We start from the raw sequence: 19,816 nt of genomic DNA on the forward strand, positions 1-19,816 counted from the left end.
ATCCTAACAACATTTTGATTTGTGCTTTTCCTGATTGTAACACTGTTGATTTATGATTTACATTTTACACAAAACTAAGTTGCATAACACTATTGATTTATGATTTACAGACAGTAGCTCTACATGTTTAAAATATACAATCTGATACATTCTGACCTAAGTATATACATGAGAAGTCATCAGAGTCAAGATGGTCAAATATCACTACCCCCTAAAGAAAGCCCTTGCCAGTGGGTTCTCACACCTTTCCTAGTGCCCCTAGCCCAATAACTACTGATCTGCATTCTGTTTTGTAAAATGACAACAACTGTATTCTGGCAGTTTGTGTAAGTGGAACCACACAGTGTCTGAGTGATTGATTCCATATAGGGGGAGGTCACACGTGTGGGCTGAGAGAGCAACCGGCAGAAGTTGATTCTTCCCATAGACAGTTTTCGTCTCGGAGCTTGAACTCAAGTCACTTCAGGCTTGGTGGCAAGCCTCCATTCCCACTGAGCCATCTCCTGGGATCTTTTATTTAGCACAATTATTCAATATGTATCTAACTTTTTTTTTTTTTTTTTGGTTTTTCGAGACAGGGTTTCTCTGTGTAGCCCTGGCTGTCCTGGCACTCACTTTGTAGACCAGGCTGGCCTAGAACCCAGAAATCCGCCTGCCTCTGCCTCCCGAGTGCTGGGATTAAAGGTGTGCGCCACCACGCCTGGCTGTATCTAACTTTTTAATATTTCAGTATTTTACTCCTTTTTGTTATTCAGTAGAATTTCACTGTGTCTATCATAAATTGTTTATCTGTTCACTTGTGGTAGACGTCTGGTATGTTTACTCTAGTTCATTGTAAATAAAGCTTCTGAGCCTGGAGAGACAGCTGCATAGCTAAGGGGTAAGTAGGGATATTTACAGTAGCCAGGCATGGTGACACATGCCTTTAATCCCAGCTCTCGGGAGGCAGAGGGAAGTGAAGCTCTGAGTTTGGGTCAAGCCTTGTCTACAGAGGGAGTTCCAGAACAGTCAGGTCTACACAGAGAACCTTGTCTCAAAATAACAACAGAAAAGGAACACGATTGCTTCTGCAGAGGACCCAGATTTAGTTCCCAGTGCCCACACGACAGCCAACAGCTGTAACTCCAGTTCCAGGGGATAGGGCTCCCTCTTCTGTAACCATGCAGTGCTCATAGATGCAAGCAGGCAAACCCTCATACACATGGAATAAAGATAAAATCAATCTCTTAAAAATAAATAAAACTGCTATAACTATTCTAGTACAGGTCTCTATAGGTATGTATTTTCACTTTTTCCTGAAAAACCACTCACTAAGAATTGAAATGGCAAGTATGTGGTTAACTTTTTAAGAAACTATAGAACTGAACTGGAGAGGTGGGTCCATGGTTAAGAACATATACTGTTTTCTCAGAAAACTTGACAACATCTGTGTCAGGTAGCTTACAACCATCTGTAACTTCAGGGTATCTAATACCCTGTGACCTTCTTGGGTACCTATAAACACACACACACACACAAATTTAAATTAAAATTTAAAAATATTAAAAGGAACAAAACTATGGGCTATCATCTCTAATATACATTCCCACCATCGGTGTATAAATTTCTTCACCCACACAAAATATGCAGTCTTAAATCAGTGTGCTAAATCCAGTCATCTGATCCCTGTGTAAGCTCAGAATTTGCCCTGTAACCAGAATCCTATTAGCACACTTGATCGGAGATGTGCATGCATTTGAGTCAGCACACACAGCCTTTGGGTTCTTGGGAAACCTCTAAAGCTACCGTCAGTGGCCATGTGTACCCCTCTGTGCATCAGGAAGTGGGACAGGACACTAATGCCCCCTTCTGGCTCCACTTCCTCTAACCCTGCACCAAGGTCTTCCCTGCCTTTGCCCACTTGTGTTTTTGAGACAGACTGGCTCAAGATGACCTCGAACACCTGGTGTTCCTGCTTCCATCTCTCGGTGCTGGATAACAGGTGTATAACTCCCACATCTGTTTTATGCAACGTTCTGAGTGCTAGACTCTACCACCTGACCCACATCCCTAGATCCTAAATGGAGTTTTAACAACTTATTGTTTTTATTTTATGTTCATTAGTGTCTTGTCAGTCTGTCTGTCTCTATATATGAGGGTGTCAGATCTTGGAGTTACAGACAGTTGTGCGCTACCATGTAGATGCTGAGATTTGAACCCAGGTCTCTGGAAGAGCATTCAGTGCTCTTAACATTTGAGCTATCTCTCCAGCCCCGCTAAATGGATTTTTGGTGGAGTTTTTAAACTACATTTTATTTAATGTGCCTGTCTCCATGTTAAGTTTATAAAATTATATTGTGTGTGTGTGTGTGTGTGTGTGTGTGTGTGTGTGTGTGTATGTATGTGTGTATGTGTGTTTGTATGTGTGTAGACCCACATGTGCCATGGTAAGGGTGGGGAGGTCTGAGAACATTAGGTGGGTGTCATTTCTCTCTTAACCACGTGAGTGCCAGGAATAAACTCAGTCAGCAGTAGCCATCGATGCTGGCACCCTTACCTGATGTGCTATCATCTCCCCAGCCAATTCAATGAGGCTTTTAAAGAAAACAACAGTAGGAGCTGGAGATGTGGTTCAGAGGTTAAGAGCACTGCCTGCTCTTCCAGAGGACTCTGGTTCTATTCCCAGCACACTGCTCACAACTGTCTGGAACTCCAGTTCCAGAGGATCCAACACCTTCACACATACATGCAAGCAAAACACCAACACATGTAAAGAATAATTTAAAAAAAAAAAAGGAAAAGAAGGACTGTATCAGTATGTATAAATATCTCAGGGAACTTGAGCCGCTCAAGTATTCATTTTCTTTGTACTTGCATATCAGCAATAATTATTAATCTAAACTAACAGATGTGGGGTTGGGAAGATGGCCTAGTCACCAACTGCTTGCCTCACAACCCTAGGACCTAAACTGGATCCCTAGAACCTACATAATAATAATCCTATAATCCTGGCACTGGGGACGGGAGGGGTCGGGGTGGGTAGAATTAATGGATCCATGGTGCCTGCTAGCCAGTCTAGCTGCATCAGTGAGTTCCAGACTCAATAACAAAGGTACTCAACATTGACCTCCAGCCTCTACACACCACACTCCACACACGCATACAACTGTGGGCACACACAAACACATAATACTCATGAACACTTACAAAAATGAAATAACAACAAATGATATGAAAGTCAGTTCATACGTAAGAATTTGGTAGTCCTTTGGGACAAGTCACATGAAAAACGAATTCCCCTTCACGGGGTGGGGGTTGGGGGGCATATAATAGTTGGTGGGAATCGCACCTCTACATCAACTACAGTCTCGGGAAGAAAGGGCGTGGAAATTACACCTCTACATCCCCTTGCCTGATTTAGACAAAAGGAAAGAACACGGCTGGAGAACTGGAACCTCCCACTGGTCCATGGAAATGGCTCAGTGTCCTAAATTCTGTCTAGGTAAGAGGTGATAACGATGAATGAACTGTGAAGACGCCATGGCAAACGCGCGGCAGCAAGCTTGGCTACAGTGGGTATGTGGGAAAACTGCATGCAATGCTGCTCCTGGGGAGCAATGGCGGAAAAGCTCTCAGCTTTCCTCTTGGTTCTCCGCCAGATAAATGTCTGCACACGGCCACACCTGCTGTTAAAGTAGATGTGTAAAGCCAGATACATGCTCTTCCTGGAAAAAAAATTATGCGGTTTTCTATTTCTAAATCAATGTTTTATAATCTTTTGTTCTGGCACTTTCGGGCTTTCTATGTATGGGCCACTTCCTGACATTTGGGTAAACTTTAATGAATCAGACCATGACATTTATAAAGGATAAAATATGCCACCTCTGCTTCCAGCTTCATAAACAGCGCTGGAGGCGTGGAGAGATGGCCCAGTGGTCAAGAACGCTGGCTGCTCTTTCAGACAACCTGGATTTGATTCCCATTACCCACACAGCTGCTCACAAACCATCTGTAACTCCAGTTCCGGGAGATCCGACGCCCTCTTCTGGCCTTCTTGGGTAAAAGGCGTGCCGAAAGGTGACCAGGCAGCCAGGACCAGCTGATAGGACTAACACTAGCCCATCCTGCTTCCTTTCACATCTGGAAAAGCTTCTTGTGCAGATGTCTGTCCTCATGCATAGGGTACTATGCTGTTCAAATCCTGGCCATGAGAAAATGAAAGAGCACAGCCTCTGTCTTCTTTCCTATGTCAGAACAAAGGACCTGAGAGAACATCGTACACAAGGAACAATTAATCTGGCTCAGCATTGTACAGGGTCCATCCAGTCCACAGTTTCCTGGCCCCATACACTTACACAGAACGTCATGGCAGTAAGGGCATGTGCCGGAGGCTGTCCACCTCAGGGCTAAGAGAAAAGTGACTGTCAACCAGGCATAAGCTTCAAAGGCATACATCCAGGAACTTGTACTACCTCTACCCACTGGGAGGGAAACATGAGTCTGTGGGGAACATCTAGATTCAAATCGCATATCTTGTGAATTTGGTTTTTATGAACTATATAGTATCTCCCAAAGATTCCATTATTTAGAGCAAACATTGGACTGGATTGCTGATATTCTGACAACGACTGGTATCATCCCAAAGAACTGCTTCTAAACAGGTCCACACACCCCTTGTCCTATTAACCATCTTTCTCCCCTTCCTCTGGTCAGTGGGCTACAAGGGAGGTTGGAGCATTCAAGAACCCTAAATAAGGTAGACTTAGAAAAATCTAAGCCTACAGGCTTCAAAGTTCTCTTCTGGGGTTGCTAATGGTGAGATTTGGGGGTTTTCTGTCTTGTTGAGCATTTATTGTGTCCCCTGTAATGGGGAAAATGACACACTTCTAAAGACTTGAAGGAAATCCCACAAGATACTGATTACAGGGATACCGTAATACAGGGTCATCCCAAGCCCAAGGCTGCTGTTGCTGCTGAACTGTGGAATGTGAGTCAGGCTTCACCCACTGAAACAGTGATTCTCAACCTGTGGCTCACAAGCCCCTTGGGGTTGCATATCAGATATCCTGTATATCAGATACATACATTATGATTCATTACAGTAGCAAAATTTTAGTTCTAAAGGAGCAATGAAAATAATGCTATGGTTGGGAGGTCACCACAACATGAGAAACTATATTAAAGGTTCAAAGCATTAGGAACCACTATACAAAGCATTAGTTAACCACTGCTATAGAAGGTTCTACACTAGCTACTCTTCAAGAACATTTCTTACCCAGAGGGGAATACACACCTTTAATCTCAGAGTTTACAGAGGCGGAAGCTTATGGATCTCCATGAGTTTGAGGCTAGCCTGGTCTACACTGAGAGTCTCAGGCCAGCTAGGGCTACATAATGAGACCCTAGCACAAAAACGGACAGAAACTGGACCCAGCTGCCTCTTGCTCACTGGCCTTTCCTCAGTGAGCTGTCTCATCAGCTCTAGATATATATATATTTTTTATAATCACTTACTCAAACAACTGCCAAGTGTAACAGTTCCAAGCCTTACACATCTTAGGCCTGATTTTGCACAGAAATAGTACGCTACTCCTACAAGTACACACAAATGCTCACATGTGCACAGATGCACACACATACAAATCTCATGATTATCCTGGCTGGAGTTGAGAGCCACGCTTTTCTCAGAATGAAGGGAGAAAGGCTTCCAGTAAACCAACCTGAAAAAAAAATCATTTATCTTCCCTAAGATTCCTGTAAACTCTGGGCAGCCACATGCTATGTATGAGTTAATCGGCCCACAGTTTGTTTTAGGTAATAACCTGCCACTAAAATATGCCAGGCTTGTCTCTCAAAACAGTACAATGGTTTCTGTTTGTTTGATTATTTTTTCTCTTGAGCCTATGGAATCTGACCTGGCAGGACTGCTGTGGAGACTCTCAATGTGGAAGCAGTGGCCCACATCCCAGCACTGGTTGGCACATGTAGTGGCTCTGAGGTCATGCAGGGGTCAGTTGGAAACTGTGACCAAAGGAAGGCATCAGTGTGAGGATAAGTGAGCATTCCCCTGCCCCATGCCTCTGGCCTACCCAGAAAGTGAGGCTAAGCAAGTCCCGGATATGTCCCTACATACCAACTGCAAGACAGAAAGAAAGGCACATTCACACCAGTGTGGAGGAGACTAGACTACTGCTCTGGGTCAACATGAAGTTACATGACACTCTATTGCCCGCGCTTTTGTGTGTCCCCCTGGTAAGAACACGCTCAGGGCAACTGGAATCTTCTGCAGCACAAACTTTATTGCTTACCCCATCAGGAGCCAGTGGAGAAGAGAGCCAGAGAGAGAGAGAGATGGCGGAGCCCCCTCCCTTTTATGGAGGACTGTCCTCCGCCTCGGACGTGTCACTCCCTGATTGGCTGCAGCCCATCAGCCGGAGTTGTCGTCACGGGAAAGGCAGAGCACATGGCGTGGAAAGCTACCCTGGCACATGCGCAGCTTGCTTGTTTACTACTTAGAACACGGGTGTCAGTGCCATCAGCGCCATCTTGTAATGGTGAATGTGAAGGCGGCTCCTTACAACACTCTAAAGGTAACAAGAATATTGTGCTTTGAGGTATTACAATTTAATTAATTATATAAGCATTAGGTTCAGATTAGATTTTGTCTTCTGTGAGTACTTTAGACAGGACAGCCAGCAACAATACCAACAAAAGAATCTCTTCCTCTAAATAAACTAAAAGGCCCTGTTTATGGATTTTTACTCAATCCCAAAGGACTACTTCCAAACATTTAGGGACACGGCAGCTCGTTCCCAGTTTATAGCATGTTGGTTAGACCGCAAAGTCAAATTCCAAATAACCCAACATTTTGTCTCGAGGGTCCAGGGTCATCCAGGGAGAAATGGTTTTTTATTTTAATGATCCATAACTGCAATGAGATTGGTAAACCTCCCAATTATGTGATTATGCTTAATGAGCATTCCTATAGGGAATTATTCACTTAATATGTATTATTATTCACTTAAAAACAAGAAAAGACTTTTCCCATTAAGTTGTGGCTCAGCAATCTGGTCACTTACGGGCTAGCTTGCAGACCAACCTCTCCCCCACTGTCCACACATCACTGAAACCATCCACTGCCACCACCCCTAAGGAGATCCGTAGAGTGCACTAGGCTCTGGTCTCTGGTCCCAGCACCTCATAAACTGGGTATAGTGGTACACACCTATAATTCAGCACTTTCGAGGTGGAGGCAGGAGGCTCAATTCAGGTCATCTTCAGCCACACAGTGCATCTGAGACTGGCCTGGGTAGCATGGGATCCTATCTCAAAAAGCAAGGAAGGGCTGAAATGTGGTGGTGCACACCTTGGATCCCTGTCCTTGGGAGTCAAAGGCAGGTGGATCTCTGTGAGTTCAAGGCTAGCATGGTCTACACAGAGTTAGCGATTAGCCAGGGCTACATAGTGAAACTTTGTCTCGGAAAGAAATAAATAAATACATACATACATAAATACATAAACACATAAATAAATGCAACATGCTCTTACACTTGGGCCTCACTGCAAGGGATAAACAGACTGCCAAAATCACAATGGAAACAAAACAGAAGGTCATTGCTCTGGTCCGAACGGCCTCTGAGCGGGTAGTCCGGAGCTGATGCCCTTGTGGCTCAGCATCCTTACAAGCAGGGATTCCTCCTACTTTCCCACTTGGCCTCCGCGCCTTCCAACCTAAGGACCTGACTTTTTTCTAGCCGTGCACCCGCCACAAGAGAAAGGGGGGATGAGCACTGAGGGAGGGGATGATCCATCACCACCACAGATTCTACTGCAGCCTCCACAGGGACCAACTCGATCCACTAGTCAATAAAGATTAACTAATCCCACGCCATGTGCCAGCTACCTCATGAAACACAGAGAAGAGAGCATGGCCAAGCTAGACAAGGGTCTGTCCCGCTGAGTTCTCATTTAGTGAGTGGAAAAAATGTAAGTATATACATAGCTGTCAGAGGCAAAGAGAAGGAGAGCTTGAATTTAACGCGGAGATGGTCATGAGAAATGTTCTGTAATCTTCCCTGCTGTGAAGCCACACACACACACACAAATACATACACAAATACACAGACACATGTACACATACACAAATACACACACACCAAAAATGCATACACACACATAAATACATATACACAAAACACACACACAAATACACACATACAAATACATACACACAAATACACACACATATATGCATACACACATAAATACATATACACAAACACACACATACAAAAACAGACACACATAAATATACACACAGACATACACACATAAATATACACACAGGCATACACACACAAATACACACAGACACAAATACATACACAAAATACATACACACAGACACATATACACAAATACACACACACAAAACAAGAAACAAATACATTAGAAGCTTCCTTTAGGTGCCCCCTGGGGTCTCCTGCACAGCTCATGGTTCCACTGGCTCAGATGATCTGTCATGGGGAAATCATGACAGAAACAAAACAAGTCATCACTCTGGTCAGAAGGGCCTCGGGGCAGGCAGTCCAGAGCTGATGCACGTGCCTCAGAGTCCTCACGAGGAGGGACTCCTCCTACTTTTTCACATGGCCTCCATGCCTTCCAGCCTAAGAACCTGATCTATTACGGGGAGGAAAACAAATTTCTTTCCGCTTAGATTTGCATCGTGAACACCACATAATTCAGTGAACACATAGGGGCAGCGATAATAATCCAAAACCAATCAGGTTCCTGGCTCCGGTCTGAATCATGGTACAACCTCCAAGTTTGCTAGCCTGGCCGGAGGACTGTTATGAGCTGGGGAGTCAAACAAGAAACACACAGGAGGGCTGGAGAGATGGCTCAGTGGTTAAGAGCACTGACTGCTCTTCCAAAGGACCTGAGTTCAAATCCTAGCAATCACATGGTGGCTCACAACCATCTGTAATGAGATATGATGCCCTCTTCTGGTGTGTCTGGTGTGCTTATATATAATAAATAAATAAATCTTAAAAAAAAAAAAAAGGAAGAAAAAGAAACACACTGGAGAGGAGAGGCCCTTGGTCTTGCGAAGATTATATGCCCCAGTACAGGGGAATGCCAGGGCCAGGAAGCGGGAGTGGGTGGGTTGGGGAGGGTATAGGGGACTTTCCGAGAGGAAACTAGGAAAGGGGATAGCATTTGAAATGTAAATGAAGAAGATATCTAATAAAAAAAATTAACATTTTTTTTTTTTTTAAAAAAGAGGGCTGGAGAGATGGCTCAGCGGTTAAGAGCACTGACTGTTCTTCCAGAGGTCCTGAGTTCAATTCCCAGCAACCACATGATGGCTCACAACCATCTGTAATGGGATCCAGTGCCCTTTTCTGACATATCTGAAGAGAGCCAACAGTGTACTCACATACATAAAAATAAATAAATATTTTTTAAAAAAGAAAAGAAAGAAAGAGAGGAGGGAGGGAGAAAGGGAGGGAAGGAGAGAGGGAGGGAGGGAAGGAGGGAGGGAGGGAGGGAGGGAAGGAGGGAAGGGGAGGGAAGGGAGGGAGGGAGGGAAGGAGGGAGGGAGAGAGAAGGAGGGGAAGGGAAGGGAGTGAGGGAGGGAAGGAGGGAGAGAGGGAGGGAGAGAGAGGGAAAGAGAGAGAGAAAGAGAGAAAGACAGACAGACACTGGAGAAAAGCTGTTTGTCCTTCCTATCTTTGCTGCAAAGCAGAACGCCATGTTCCAAAGACTTCTCTCCTCCTGTCTCTGCCAGAAAGGACAAAAGCTAAGACTGGGGGCTGGAGAAATGGCTCAGGGACTAAGAGCACTGACTACTCTTCTGAAGGTCCTGAGTTCAAATCCCAGCAACCACATGGTGGCTCACAACCATCTGTAATGAGATCTTACTCCCTCTTCTGGAGTGTCTGAAGACAACTACAGTTTACTGACATTAAATAAATAAATAAATAAATAAATAAATAAATAAATAAATAAATAAATAAAGCTAAGACTGACCCTTCCCAGCCAGGAAGCCCCACCAGCCAGGAGACTACATCACAACTTTGCTATTTTTTAATCTACCAATCACTTCCCATAGCCCGCTATCCCGGAGACTTCGGGTTCTTTTACTTTTGTCATTCAGAATTAAAAATAGTTTTTCCTTCACTAAGTAAACTATGACAGTGGAGTCATTCACCAATGACTGTTGCCTTGGATCGTCAAGATACACATGTTAATAAAATTCCGTCATGTTTCTCTGCTGTCAATCTGACTGTGTGGGTAATTCAATTTAAAGAGCCCCAGTGAGAGAACCTGGAAGGGCATCAGGAAACAGAAAGTCTCTTTTTCTATGATTTCCTGAAGGAGATACCACATTCGTTGGAGGTGGGTCCTTGGCTGCTGCTGTTACTCCAGTGGCCCATGTACCTAACACACCCATCCTTTCTCTCCAATAAGAAGACTTGGCTCTGATGGCCCAAGTCCTAGATCCGTTATACAGATCTACATCTAATCCCAAATGATGAAGTCTCCACTAGACCCTATTTACTTAAAAAATGACCCTTGAATCAGGGGTGACCACATCTGTCTATACTGCTGAGACTCTCTTGATTGAATGGGTGCTTCTGGGGTGCTACAGCCCAAACCTAGCTCCACACAGAATGGTCTGGAGGCCTGTCCCCGAGTCCTACTGTCTGCCTACTACACTTCAGACACAAAGCTCTCATGCTCAGTATTACATCTCTGCTCAAATATCTTGAAGAAGTATGGTGGATAAGACCATCACTGTTTGTAGAGGAGAATATTTCACCTTAGAAGAGAGATGGTTTCCTGGTATTTATTTGTATGTATGTGTGTATGAGTGTGTATGTGTGTATGTAGGTAGGTAGGTATGTACATATGAATGTATGTACGTACATACATATGAATGCATGCATGATATATGTTGGGAATTATAGCACAAATCCAGGGCTCCTAGTAGCCTGGAGCACTGAGTCACTGAGTACAGAAAAGGCAGCAAAGGCAACTGGAAACTCAGAGCTGGCTACAATTCTGTTGTTCTTGGTATCTGTGTTTCTTTTATCAGCCTTTTCCAGGCAGCCAGGCTTTCTGGTCTACCCCAGTGGCCACTGCAGGGTATCCAGTTCTGCCAGCCCTAACCTCAGCTGCCCCCTTGTCCGCAGTCCTCTCTTCCTTTCCCCCTTTCCTAGTCAACCTTGAATTTTCTACAACAGAGTGCTTCTGTAAGCAGATGGCTGATCATCCTGGGAGATGATAGAAGACTCTAAGTAGCGGAGTCGAGAATGCAAGTAGAGCAGAGGGTCTGAGCTGGACAGATGCCTCAGTCGTGGCCTGTTCACCCATCCATCATCCGGCCGGCCACCACTCTGAACACCTTTCACCATGGCCACCTCAGCAAGTTCCCATGTGAACAAAGGCTTCATGCAAATGTACATGTCCCTGCCCCAGGGTGACACAATCCAAGCCATGTATATCTGGGTTGATGGTACCGGAGGACTACACTGCAAGACCCGTACCCTGGACTGTGAGCCCAAGTGTGTGGAAGAGTTACCTGAGTGGGACTTTGATGGCTCAGTACCTTTCAGTCTGAAGGCTTCAACAGTGACATGGTATCTCTGTCCTGTTGCCATGTTTCAAGACCCCTTCCACAAAGACCCCAACAAGTGGTGCTCTGCGAAGTTTTCAAGAATAACTGGAAGCCTGCAGAGACTAATTCGAAGCACACCTGCAAACGGATAATGGACATGGTGAGCAACCAGCATCCCTGGTTTGGAATGGAACAGGAATACACTTTCATCGGAATAGATGACCACCCTTTTGGTTGCTCTTCCAATGGCTTCCCTGGACCCCAAGGTCTGCATTACTGTGGTGTGGGAGTAGACAAAGCCTACAGCAGGGATATCATGGAGGCTTACTCCTGGTCCTGCTTGTATGCCGAAGTCAAGATCACAGGGACAAATGCTGAGGTTATGCCTGCCCAATGGGAATTCCAAATAGGACCCTGTGAAGGGACCTGCATGGGAGATCAACTTTGGATAGCCTATTCTATCTTGCATCGTGTGTGTGTGTGTGTGTGTGTGTGTGTGTGTGTGTGTGTGTGAAGACTTCGGGGTGATAGCAACCTATGACCCCAAGCCCACCCCAGGAAACTGAAATGGTGCAGGCTGCCATACCAACTGTAGCACCAAGGCCATGCAGGAGGGGAATGGTCTGAAGTACATTGAGGAGGCCACTGACAAATTGAACAAGAGGCACCAGTACCACATCCGTGCGTACCATCCCAAGGGGGGCCTGGACAATGCCCAGTATCTGACTGGATTCCACGAAACCATCAACAACTTTTCTGCTGCTGTTGCCAACCGCAGTGCCAGCATCCGCATCCCCGGCCAGGAGAATAAGGGTTACTTTGAAGACCCATCGGTCTTCTGCCAATTGTGACCCCTATGTGGTGACAGAAGCCATCGTCCCGCACATGTCTCCTCAATGAAACTGGCGACGAGCCTTTCCAATACAAGAACTAAGTGGACTAGACTTCCAGTTATCCCATTCCCAACTCTTCCCTCTCCCACTTGCCCCACTGTAACTCAAAGGATGGAGTACCAAGGTCTTTTTATTCCTCGTGCCCAGTAATCTTGCTTTTATTGGTCAGAATAGAGGGGTGGAATTCTTAATCTCTATACACAGCCAACCCTTTCTTTCCTATCTAGCTTTCTAGTGGGGAGCGGGAGGGGGGGGAGGGTAACCAACTACTTCATCTCATTGGGAATGCATGTCCGGTAGGCATAGCTGTCTGTCACAAAGCAGGCGTTCTTGTGATGGAGGAGGACTTTTTTTTCTTCAGGATACTTGAAAGGGCAGGCTCAATGGCTTAGACTGACAATTCCCCTGTTGGTAGAGAGCTGTTATTTCTAAAGGGGAAACCAGCTTTCTGTTCCAAATGGAAGTCAGGTGAGGAGTTGAAGGTTGGTCTCTTGTGGCATGCTTCCTTAGCCTGGGGAAGGGGAGTTTATCCCCTCCGTGAACACAACTCAACGTGTCACCTGATGGATGGCCCTACTGTAAAGGAAGAAAAAAGTTGGCATTTCTTGGTCCTCCATTTGGGCTGGTGAGATGGCTCAGTGGGTAGGAGCACTGACTGTTCTTCTGAAGGTCCTGAGTTCAAATCCCAGCAATGACATGGATGAGACTTGATGCCCTCTTCTGGCATGTCTGAAGACAGGTACAGTGTACTTATGTATAAAAATAAATAAGTCTTAAAAAAAAAAAGAAAAAAAGAGGTGCACTTGGTCCTCCATTTATAACGCAGAGTAGTATTTTTATATTTAAATGTTAAAAACAAAAGTTATATATATATATATATGAATGAGTGGATATATGCCTTTCTAATTGAGAGAACCATCCTATTCACTGGGTGCCATGTTTGAGTGATGAGGGGCTTGGCTTAGAAGTGAGGCTCTCTTGAGGTTGGGGTGGGGATGCAGTACTGGGAAAGTTGGTTATCTTGGGGGCTCAGTTTCATTACAGCTTAGGGTTTCCCTGCCCACTCTGCAGGAGCAGATGTTGGACAGGTAGCCGGTGGGATGCCACTGCTTGCCACCACCTGTCCCCAGGCTTAGGTTTTGGGGATGCGTATACTTACTCCACACACGAGTTAGAAGTATGCGTTGGCTGGTCAACTTGAACACTGTTGCTGAGAGGTGGGGGGGTGTTACTGGGGTTATTTTTTGGTAAGACTAGCGTGTCACTAAAGCGGGCCTTTTGCTATATTAAATTTTTAAAAAGCAAAACAAGTTTAGATTTTAATCAAATTTGTAGGGTTTGTAACTTTACAGAATTGCCTGTTTATTTCCAACTTGGCTCTTAAGGGAACAAAGGACAGGCGTAGAGTTAAAACACTTGTCTCCTAGTGTCACCTCTGCCAGCAGACTATTTCTTTCCTTCTGATAAAGCTGATAGTCTTTTGTTTTGTTTTTTTCTTTTATAATAAACACACCCCACCAACCTCTATCCCCCCCCCAAAAGGAAGAAGACTCTAAGTAAATCTTCAGTTGGCAGACACTCAGACTCCATGAGGGATATAGTCCCAGCCCACAGTAGGGTCTACCCTCTCAACATACATGGAGTTCTTGACTAATGAACATCTCTCATTAGTAATGTTGGGTTCCTAAGGCTGTACCTGCTCTGTGACTAACACCTGCCACTACAGAATGAGTAGAAAGAACATGGGCCACTTTTGACCACACTCTGAAACAGAAAGGCTCTACCTCATTCACCCACTGAAACCCAAACATGGCAGTGAGCCACCCTCAGCTATGCAAGACAGCAACCAGAAGCCAGAGGTCTAACACAAGCTTACACTGGGGGCTTCTACCTGGGCTGGTAATGGGGAACAATCCTGCTTCTCCTTTATTTTCTATGGTTTGTGGGAGCAGCTAAAATAAATCTCTATAATACAGACTCTGCCTAGAAGCACGCAGCCTGTTTCATTCTTCTAGATAAGAGTCTACGTGGTAGCTGGGGGCATGGCTGGCTCATCAGTGCCTGAAGAATACGGTCGCTGAACTGTTGGTCTGAAAGAGACTAAAAATGTCACCTGGCCTGGACAAAAGAAGCATGCGCAACTAGAAAAGGTAACAGAGCTATGACCCAGCTGGCCTAAATGTGAGGGACACAGGCTCTACCCAAAGGAGCTGAAGTGTGACTTTTTACGTTTTATTTATTATTGTTGTGTGTATGGTATATCAGTGAGAACACAGTGAGCTATGGTGTACGTATGGAGGTCAGAAGACATTATGATGCTGGTTCTCTCCTTCTACCATGACATGGGTTCCAGGGACTAAATAAGTCATCCGGCATCTTTGGTATGGCTTGCACACGGCTGATTTCAGCCCCGATGTGACCTCACAACTGGACGAGCTCACCTGGATTACAATGAGAACAGTGAGATAATGATGATGATGATAACGATTATGATTGGGTTTTTTTAAGGGGGCCAGTATTTGTTTACTTGAGACAGGGTCTTTACATATACCTGGATGTCCTACAACTCACTATATAGCCCTGGCTGGCCTTGAATTCACAAAAATATACCTGCCTCTGCCTCCCAAGTTCTAAAATTAAAGGCATGTATCATCACACCCAGCTATAAACAGAGATTATTTCTCTAAGATAATTCAGCCCCTTTGAGACAACTGTACCTGAAACACAAGTGTCCCATCTCAAGGACTTGTGCCCACTGCCATCCCCCATCCCCTTCTGACTGAAGTTACAAGCATTTCACTCATTGTCATAGCAGACAAGGGACAATCTGGCACTATTTTGATTCTGACTCAAGAAAAATCTGCTTATGTCCTATGTGATGGGATGCTCCTTTAATTCCAGCATTCAGGAAGCAGAGGTGAGAGTTCAAGGCTAGGTTCGAGTTCTCGGACAGCCAAGACTACACAGATAAACCCTGTCTCAAATGAAACAAAAGAAAAATCTGCAAATAAGGAAATGCCAGTCATTCTGGCTCCATTTCTTTTGCTGAACACTGTAGTCTCATACATTGCCCCTCAAAGTTTCAGAAGGCAAGCTGAGTAGGGGGCCTCATGTGGTCTGAATTTGCTGTGGAGGACAATGCCAGCTGTCAGAACCAGAGATATATGAGGAGGTAACTCTGGGAGGTGTGGATGGTTGGATATGATAAGACCAATGGAAAAATTGACCAGGGGTTATGGAAGCTAAGCTTATATTAGAAATAAGAATGCAGATACTGAGCAGGACCTGAAAATGCTAGTGTAAGCTCACAATTGCCAATATAAAAAGGGTTAGGGGGCTGGAGAGATGGCTCAGTAGTTAAGAGCACCAACTGCTCTTCCAAAGGTCCTGCGTTCAAATCCCAGCAACTACATGGTGGCTCACAACCATCCGTAATGAGAATCTGATGCCCTCTTCTGGTGCATCTGAAGACAGCTACAGTGTACTTAGATATAATAATAAATAAATCTAAAAAAAAAAGGGGGGGTTAGGAGTAAATGCCAATGTGCATGTCTACCCAAGATGGGGACCCAAGGCAGAGCACCCTCACATCAACAAGTTTGCTGATACATCTATTTTTTAATACGTAACAGTGGAGCCAGAGACACAGCTCAGTTAGTAAAGTTCTTGCCTTGCAAGCATGAGGTCCTGAGTTTGAGCCCCAGAAACCATGGGGATGTGGGGGCTGGGGGGAGAGAACCTGGCATGCTATTATGCTACTCTTCTAGACTGCTGGAGATGGAGCTTGGTAGATCTCTGGGTCTCTCTCTGATTGGACATTCAATCTAGTCTACTTGGTGAGTTCCAAGATGGTGTCTCAAAAATAAATAAATAGGGGCTGGGGAGATGGCTCAGTGGTTAAGAGCACTGACTACTCTTCTGGAGGTCCTGAGTTCAAATCCCAGCAACCACATGGTGGCTCACAAACATCCGTAACGAGATCTAGCACTCCCTCTGGACTATCTGAAGACAGCTACAGTATACTTACATATAATAAATAAATCTTAAAATAAATAAATGTAGCAATGACACCTTACCTAAAGTTGACCTGTGACCTTCACATGCACACACACACACACCCCCATGTACCAACATACACACAGAAAGGCACACACAATAAAACTAGGGAAGCAGTGAGTTCTGCACGTCTGCTGACTGGAAACTTCCATAATGACCCCTAGAATCCAGACAGCTCAACACACCTGCTCTCTAACATGGCATGAGCAACAGTGACACCTGTGGGTCAACACCGTAAGGACAACCAAGACTCTCCCACTCCAGGCCTGGAGATGCATCTTCATCTCCAGCACCGCATTAAACTGGCATGGTGGTGTACAGCTGTAATCCCAGCACTAGAGAGGAGGCAACAAGATCAGGAGCTCAAGGTCATTGTCAGCCACCTAGTGAGTTCAAGGCCAGCCTGATCCCTGCAATTTAAATGGGGGGTAAAGAGATGGCTCAGCAGGTAAGAGCACTTGCTGCTCGCTGCTCTTCCAGAGGATCTGGGTTCAATTTCTAGCACCCACTCATCAGCTCACAACTCCAGTCCCAAGGATCCAACACTCTTCTGGTTGGTGCAGACATACTCTAGGCAAGAGACCCACAGTTATAGAAATACATTAATAGACAGGTCTAGGAAGATGGCTCAGTGGGCCAAGCACCTGCCACACAAGCACGAAGCACTGAGTTTGGAGCCCCAGCACTCACTCAGATACCTGGTAGGCATGGCAACTGCTTGTGATCCCAACAGCTCGTGAGGCAGAGACAGATGGAGGGTTTACAGGTAGCTATATAGGATAGCTAAATCAGCTCGGCCTCAGTGTGTAAAGTGGACAACCATCACCTTATCTGAATGCACATGATGGACACACACACACACCCCACATGCACATGGATGGACACACACACCCCACACACACATGGATGGACACACACACACCTGCAAGTAGTCTTTATGTCTTAAACCAGAGAAAAAAGGACAACTTAGAAGCAAAAGTTTAATAAAACCATGATGACAAAGATAGAGGCCTTGTGATAGAAACACATAAAACTTATGAAATTTCAAAGGAAACGTTCAGAATCAGCTTTGGCTAAGATTCTAGCTCCTTGTCACCTTCAGAACACTGTGCATCAAGGTCACTGTCATGTGTGGCCACATCATCATAGCTCCTTAAACATTTATTTGAAAGTGTGAAGTGTTTTTGAGCAAAATGAGCAGTGGCCAAGTGCAATGGTGCAGACTTCTAACCCCAGCACTAGGGGGTGTGGGGGGCAGGGGTGGGGATCAGACACAGGTGGGTCAGAGTTCAAGGCCAGCCAGGGTTACAGCACGATCCGGACTGTATTTATGGTCTGTTTTGTTCATCATAACATGATCTCAGGTTTCGCAGGATGGGCTAGACGCTGGGATCTCAGGTGTGTGCCACTGTGCCCATTTATCTGGTATGGAGGACACTCCATACTCCTGTTCGTGATTCTCCAACTTCGTTTTCCTCTTTAACTTTTTCCAAAATTTCATGTTCTCTTGCTTTAAAGAATAAAGCTGGGTGGTGACACAGGACTACAAACCCACACCCTCACTGGCCAAAACCAGAATCCTGCCTCAAGAAAAAAAAAAATTCTACTGCAGGCATCAGACACTGGCCAGCTCATTGCATTCGGTGTGTGTTATGAAAAAGAGTGATGTGTCCTGGCGGTAAGCAATGGTTCAGAGCCCACCTACAGACCTTAGCAAGCCACGTCACTTTCTTACTAGTAACCGGGGGCACTGTCGGTTTTTCATAGGAAATGAACTGTTCCCTGCCCTCACTGTTCTCAACCAAACACCCAGGTCCATCATCAGTACCTGGCTTGGCTCGTATCCAGCGATGGCAAGGACATGCCCAGGTCAATGCTACCTACTCACAGGTGACAATGGAGCAGTATGAACACACATTTACAGCTTTATAACAGATCTGACTTAAATGCATGTATTTGTATGAATTTAGTGCAGTGCTGGAGATGGAATCCCAGGCATTGAATGGCAAGCAGCCTACCTAACCAAGCTATATTCACAGCCCCTTTGATTTTTATAGTCAAATCTACTACAAATTTAATTATATAAAGGTATATTACCATATTATTTAATATGTTAGCATTAGTGTCCCACCTGCTTCTTCCCCATACTGTCAGTCCCCCAGATTTCTTACTATTGTCCAAATCTTTCCACACCATGACAACTCATGAGGCCTACAATGTCCTATTCCCTAAAGGTTTCTCCAGGAGCCCGATGTGGCAGGAGCAGGCCCAGTGGTGACTGCTACACAGAAGTACAGAGCAACAGCACCACAGGAGAACAGGGACCGCTGGGCCCAGCACAGCTTCCCAGTGAGACCTTAGCCTCTCAGCAGTGACCTTCCCAGAGAAGAAACCCATGAGCAGCTGCAGAAGCCTGAGGTGACTCAGGCATCCAGATGTGCTTTCATGAGCAACTTCAGTCCCAAAGTTCCCAGGGGTTTACACATCCCAGCAACCATTCACAACAGTGTTAACTTCCTCACCTCACCCAAAAATGGCCCATTGTCATTTGGAGCACTGCAAATCATGTACATGAAACTGTGCTAAGGTCTCCAGTATGTGAGGGGTACGTCTCCCCTTCAACCCCTGCCAGGAGGGGACCATGAGGATTCAGCCGTGCTTAGAAGACATGTCTCCACTGCAAAGACTTCTTCCTCCCTATTCCATTTTCCATGGCCCCAGCCTCCTATGATGGCATGTACTTCACTAAGAAGTGATTAGCTGTAATAAAAAAGTAATTAGTAACATAAAAACTCACCAAACCTATCTGTTGCTAAATGCAGCTAGGTCGTGAATATTTAATTTTGAACTTTTGATAAATGAGTATCTTGATTTAGACAGGGGTCTGGGAATCACTGGAGATTAGACACTGCTGTCTGTACTCAAAGCGATCATTTATCCGGGGCAAGTCAGAGTCCTCTCAGGCTTCTTCCAAGCAGCCACAGGAATGGCTAAGCGACGCCAAGCGCACGCAGTATCACTCAAACTTGATTCCCTGAGCCAGAGGGAGGGACGTGCTGTAGTTGATGGTACTGGGGAAGAGAAGGAAATGAATGGGAGCACACACATCATATACAATCCATAGCATATAAGCACATACATAATATAACATTAAAGACATCAGTCCGTTTATAATAACAACTTATAGGTCGGTAAAACCAACCAACCAACCAAACAAACAAACAAACAACCATCAGTATACAAAAAAAAAAAAAAAAAAAAA

The 19,816-nt window shown here is 45.1% G+C and overlaps 1 protein-coding gene and 1 pseudogene across 2 annotated transcripts in view; one reads left to right on the plus strand and one right to left on the minus strand.

Annotated features, from left to right (window-relative positions):
* The first annotated feature begins 11,394 nt into the window (after positions 1 to 11,394).
* LOC110285014 (glutamine synthetase-like) lies at positions 11,395 to 12,539 on the plus strand (annotated as a pseudogene).
* Positions 12,540 to 19,361: 6,822 nt separating this feature from the next.
* Aldh7a1 (aldehyde dehydrogenase 7 family member A1) overlaps positions 19,362 to 19,816 on the minus strand; it is a 50,987-nt gene continuing 50,532 nt past the window's right edge. For both annotated transcript variants that reach the window (XM_021151145.3, XM_021151144.2), the window contains one exon: positions 19,362 to 19,625. In XM_021151145.3, the coding sequence (XP_021006804.1) occupies positions 19,571 to 19,625 (55 nt within the window). In that variant the 3' untranslated portion in view covers positions 19,362 to 19,570. The remainder of the gene's footprint in view (positions 19,626 to 19,816) is intronic.

Source organism: Mus caroli, unplaced genomic scaffold, assembly GCF_978045245.1.
Source record: "Mus caroli unplaced genomic scaffold, Mus_caroli_1 scaffold_19, whole genome shotgun sequence".
Classification (NCBI taxonomy): Eukaryota; Metazoa; Chordata; class Mammalia; order Rodentia; family Muridae; genus Mus; species Mus caroli.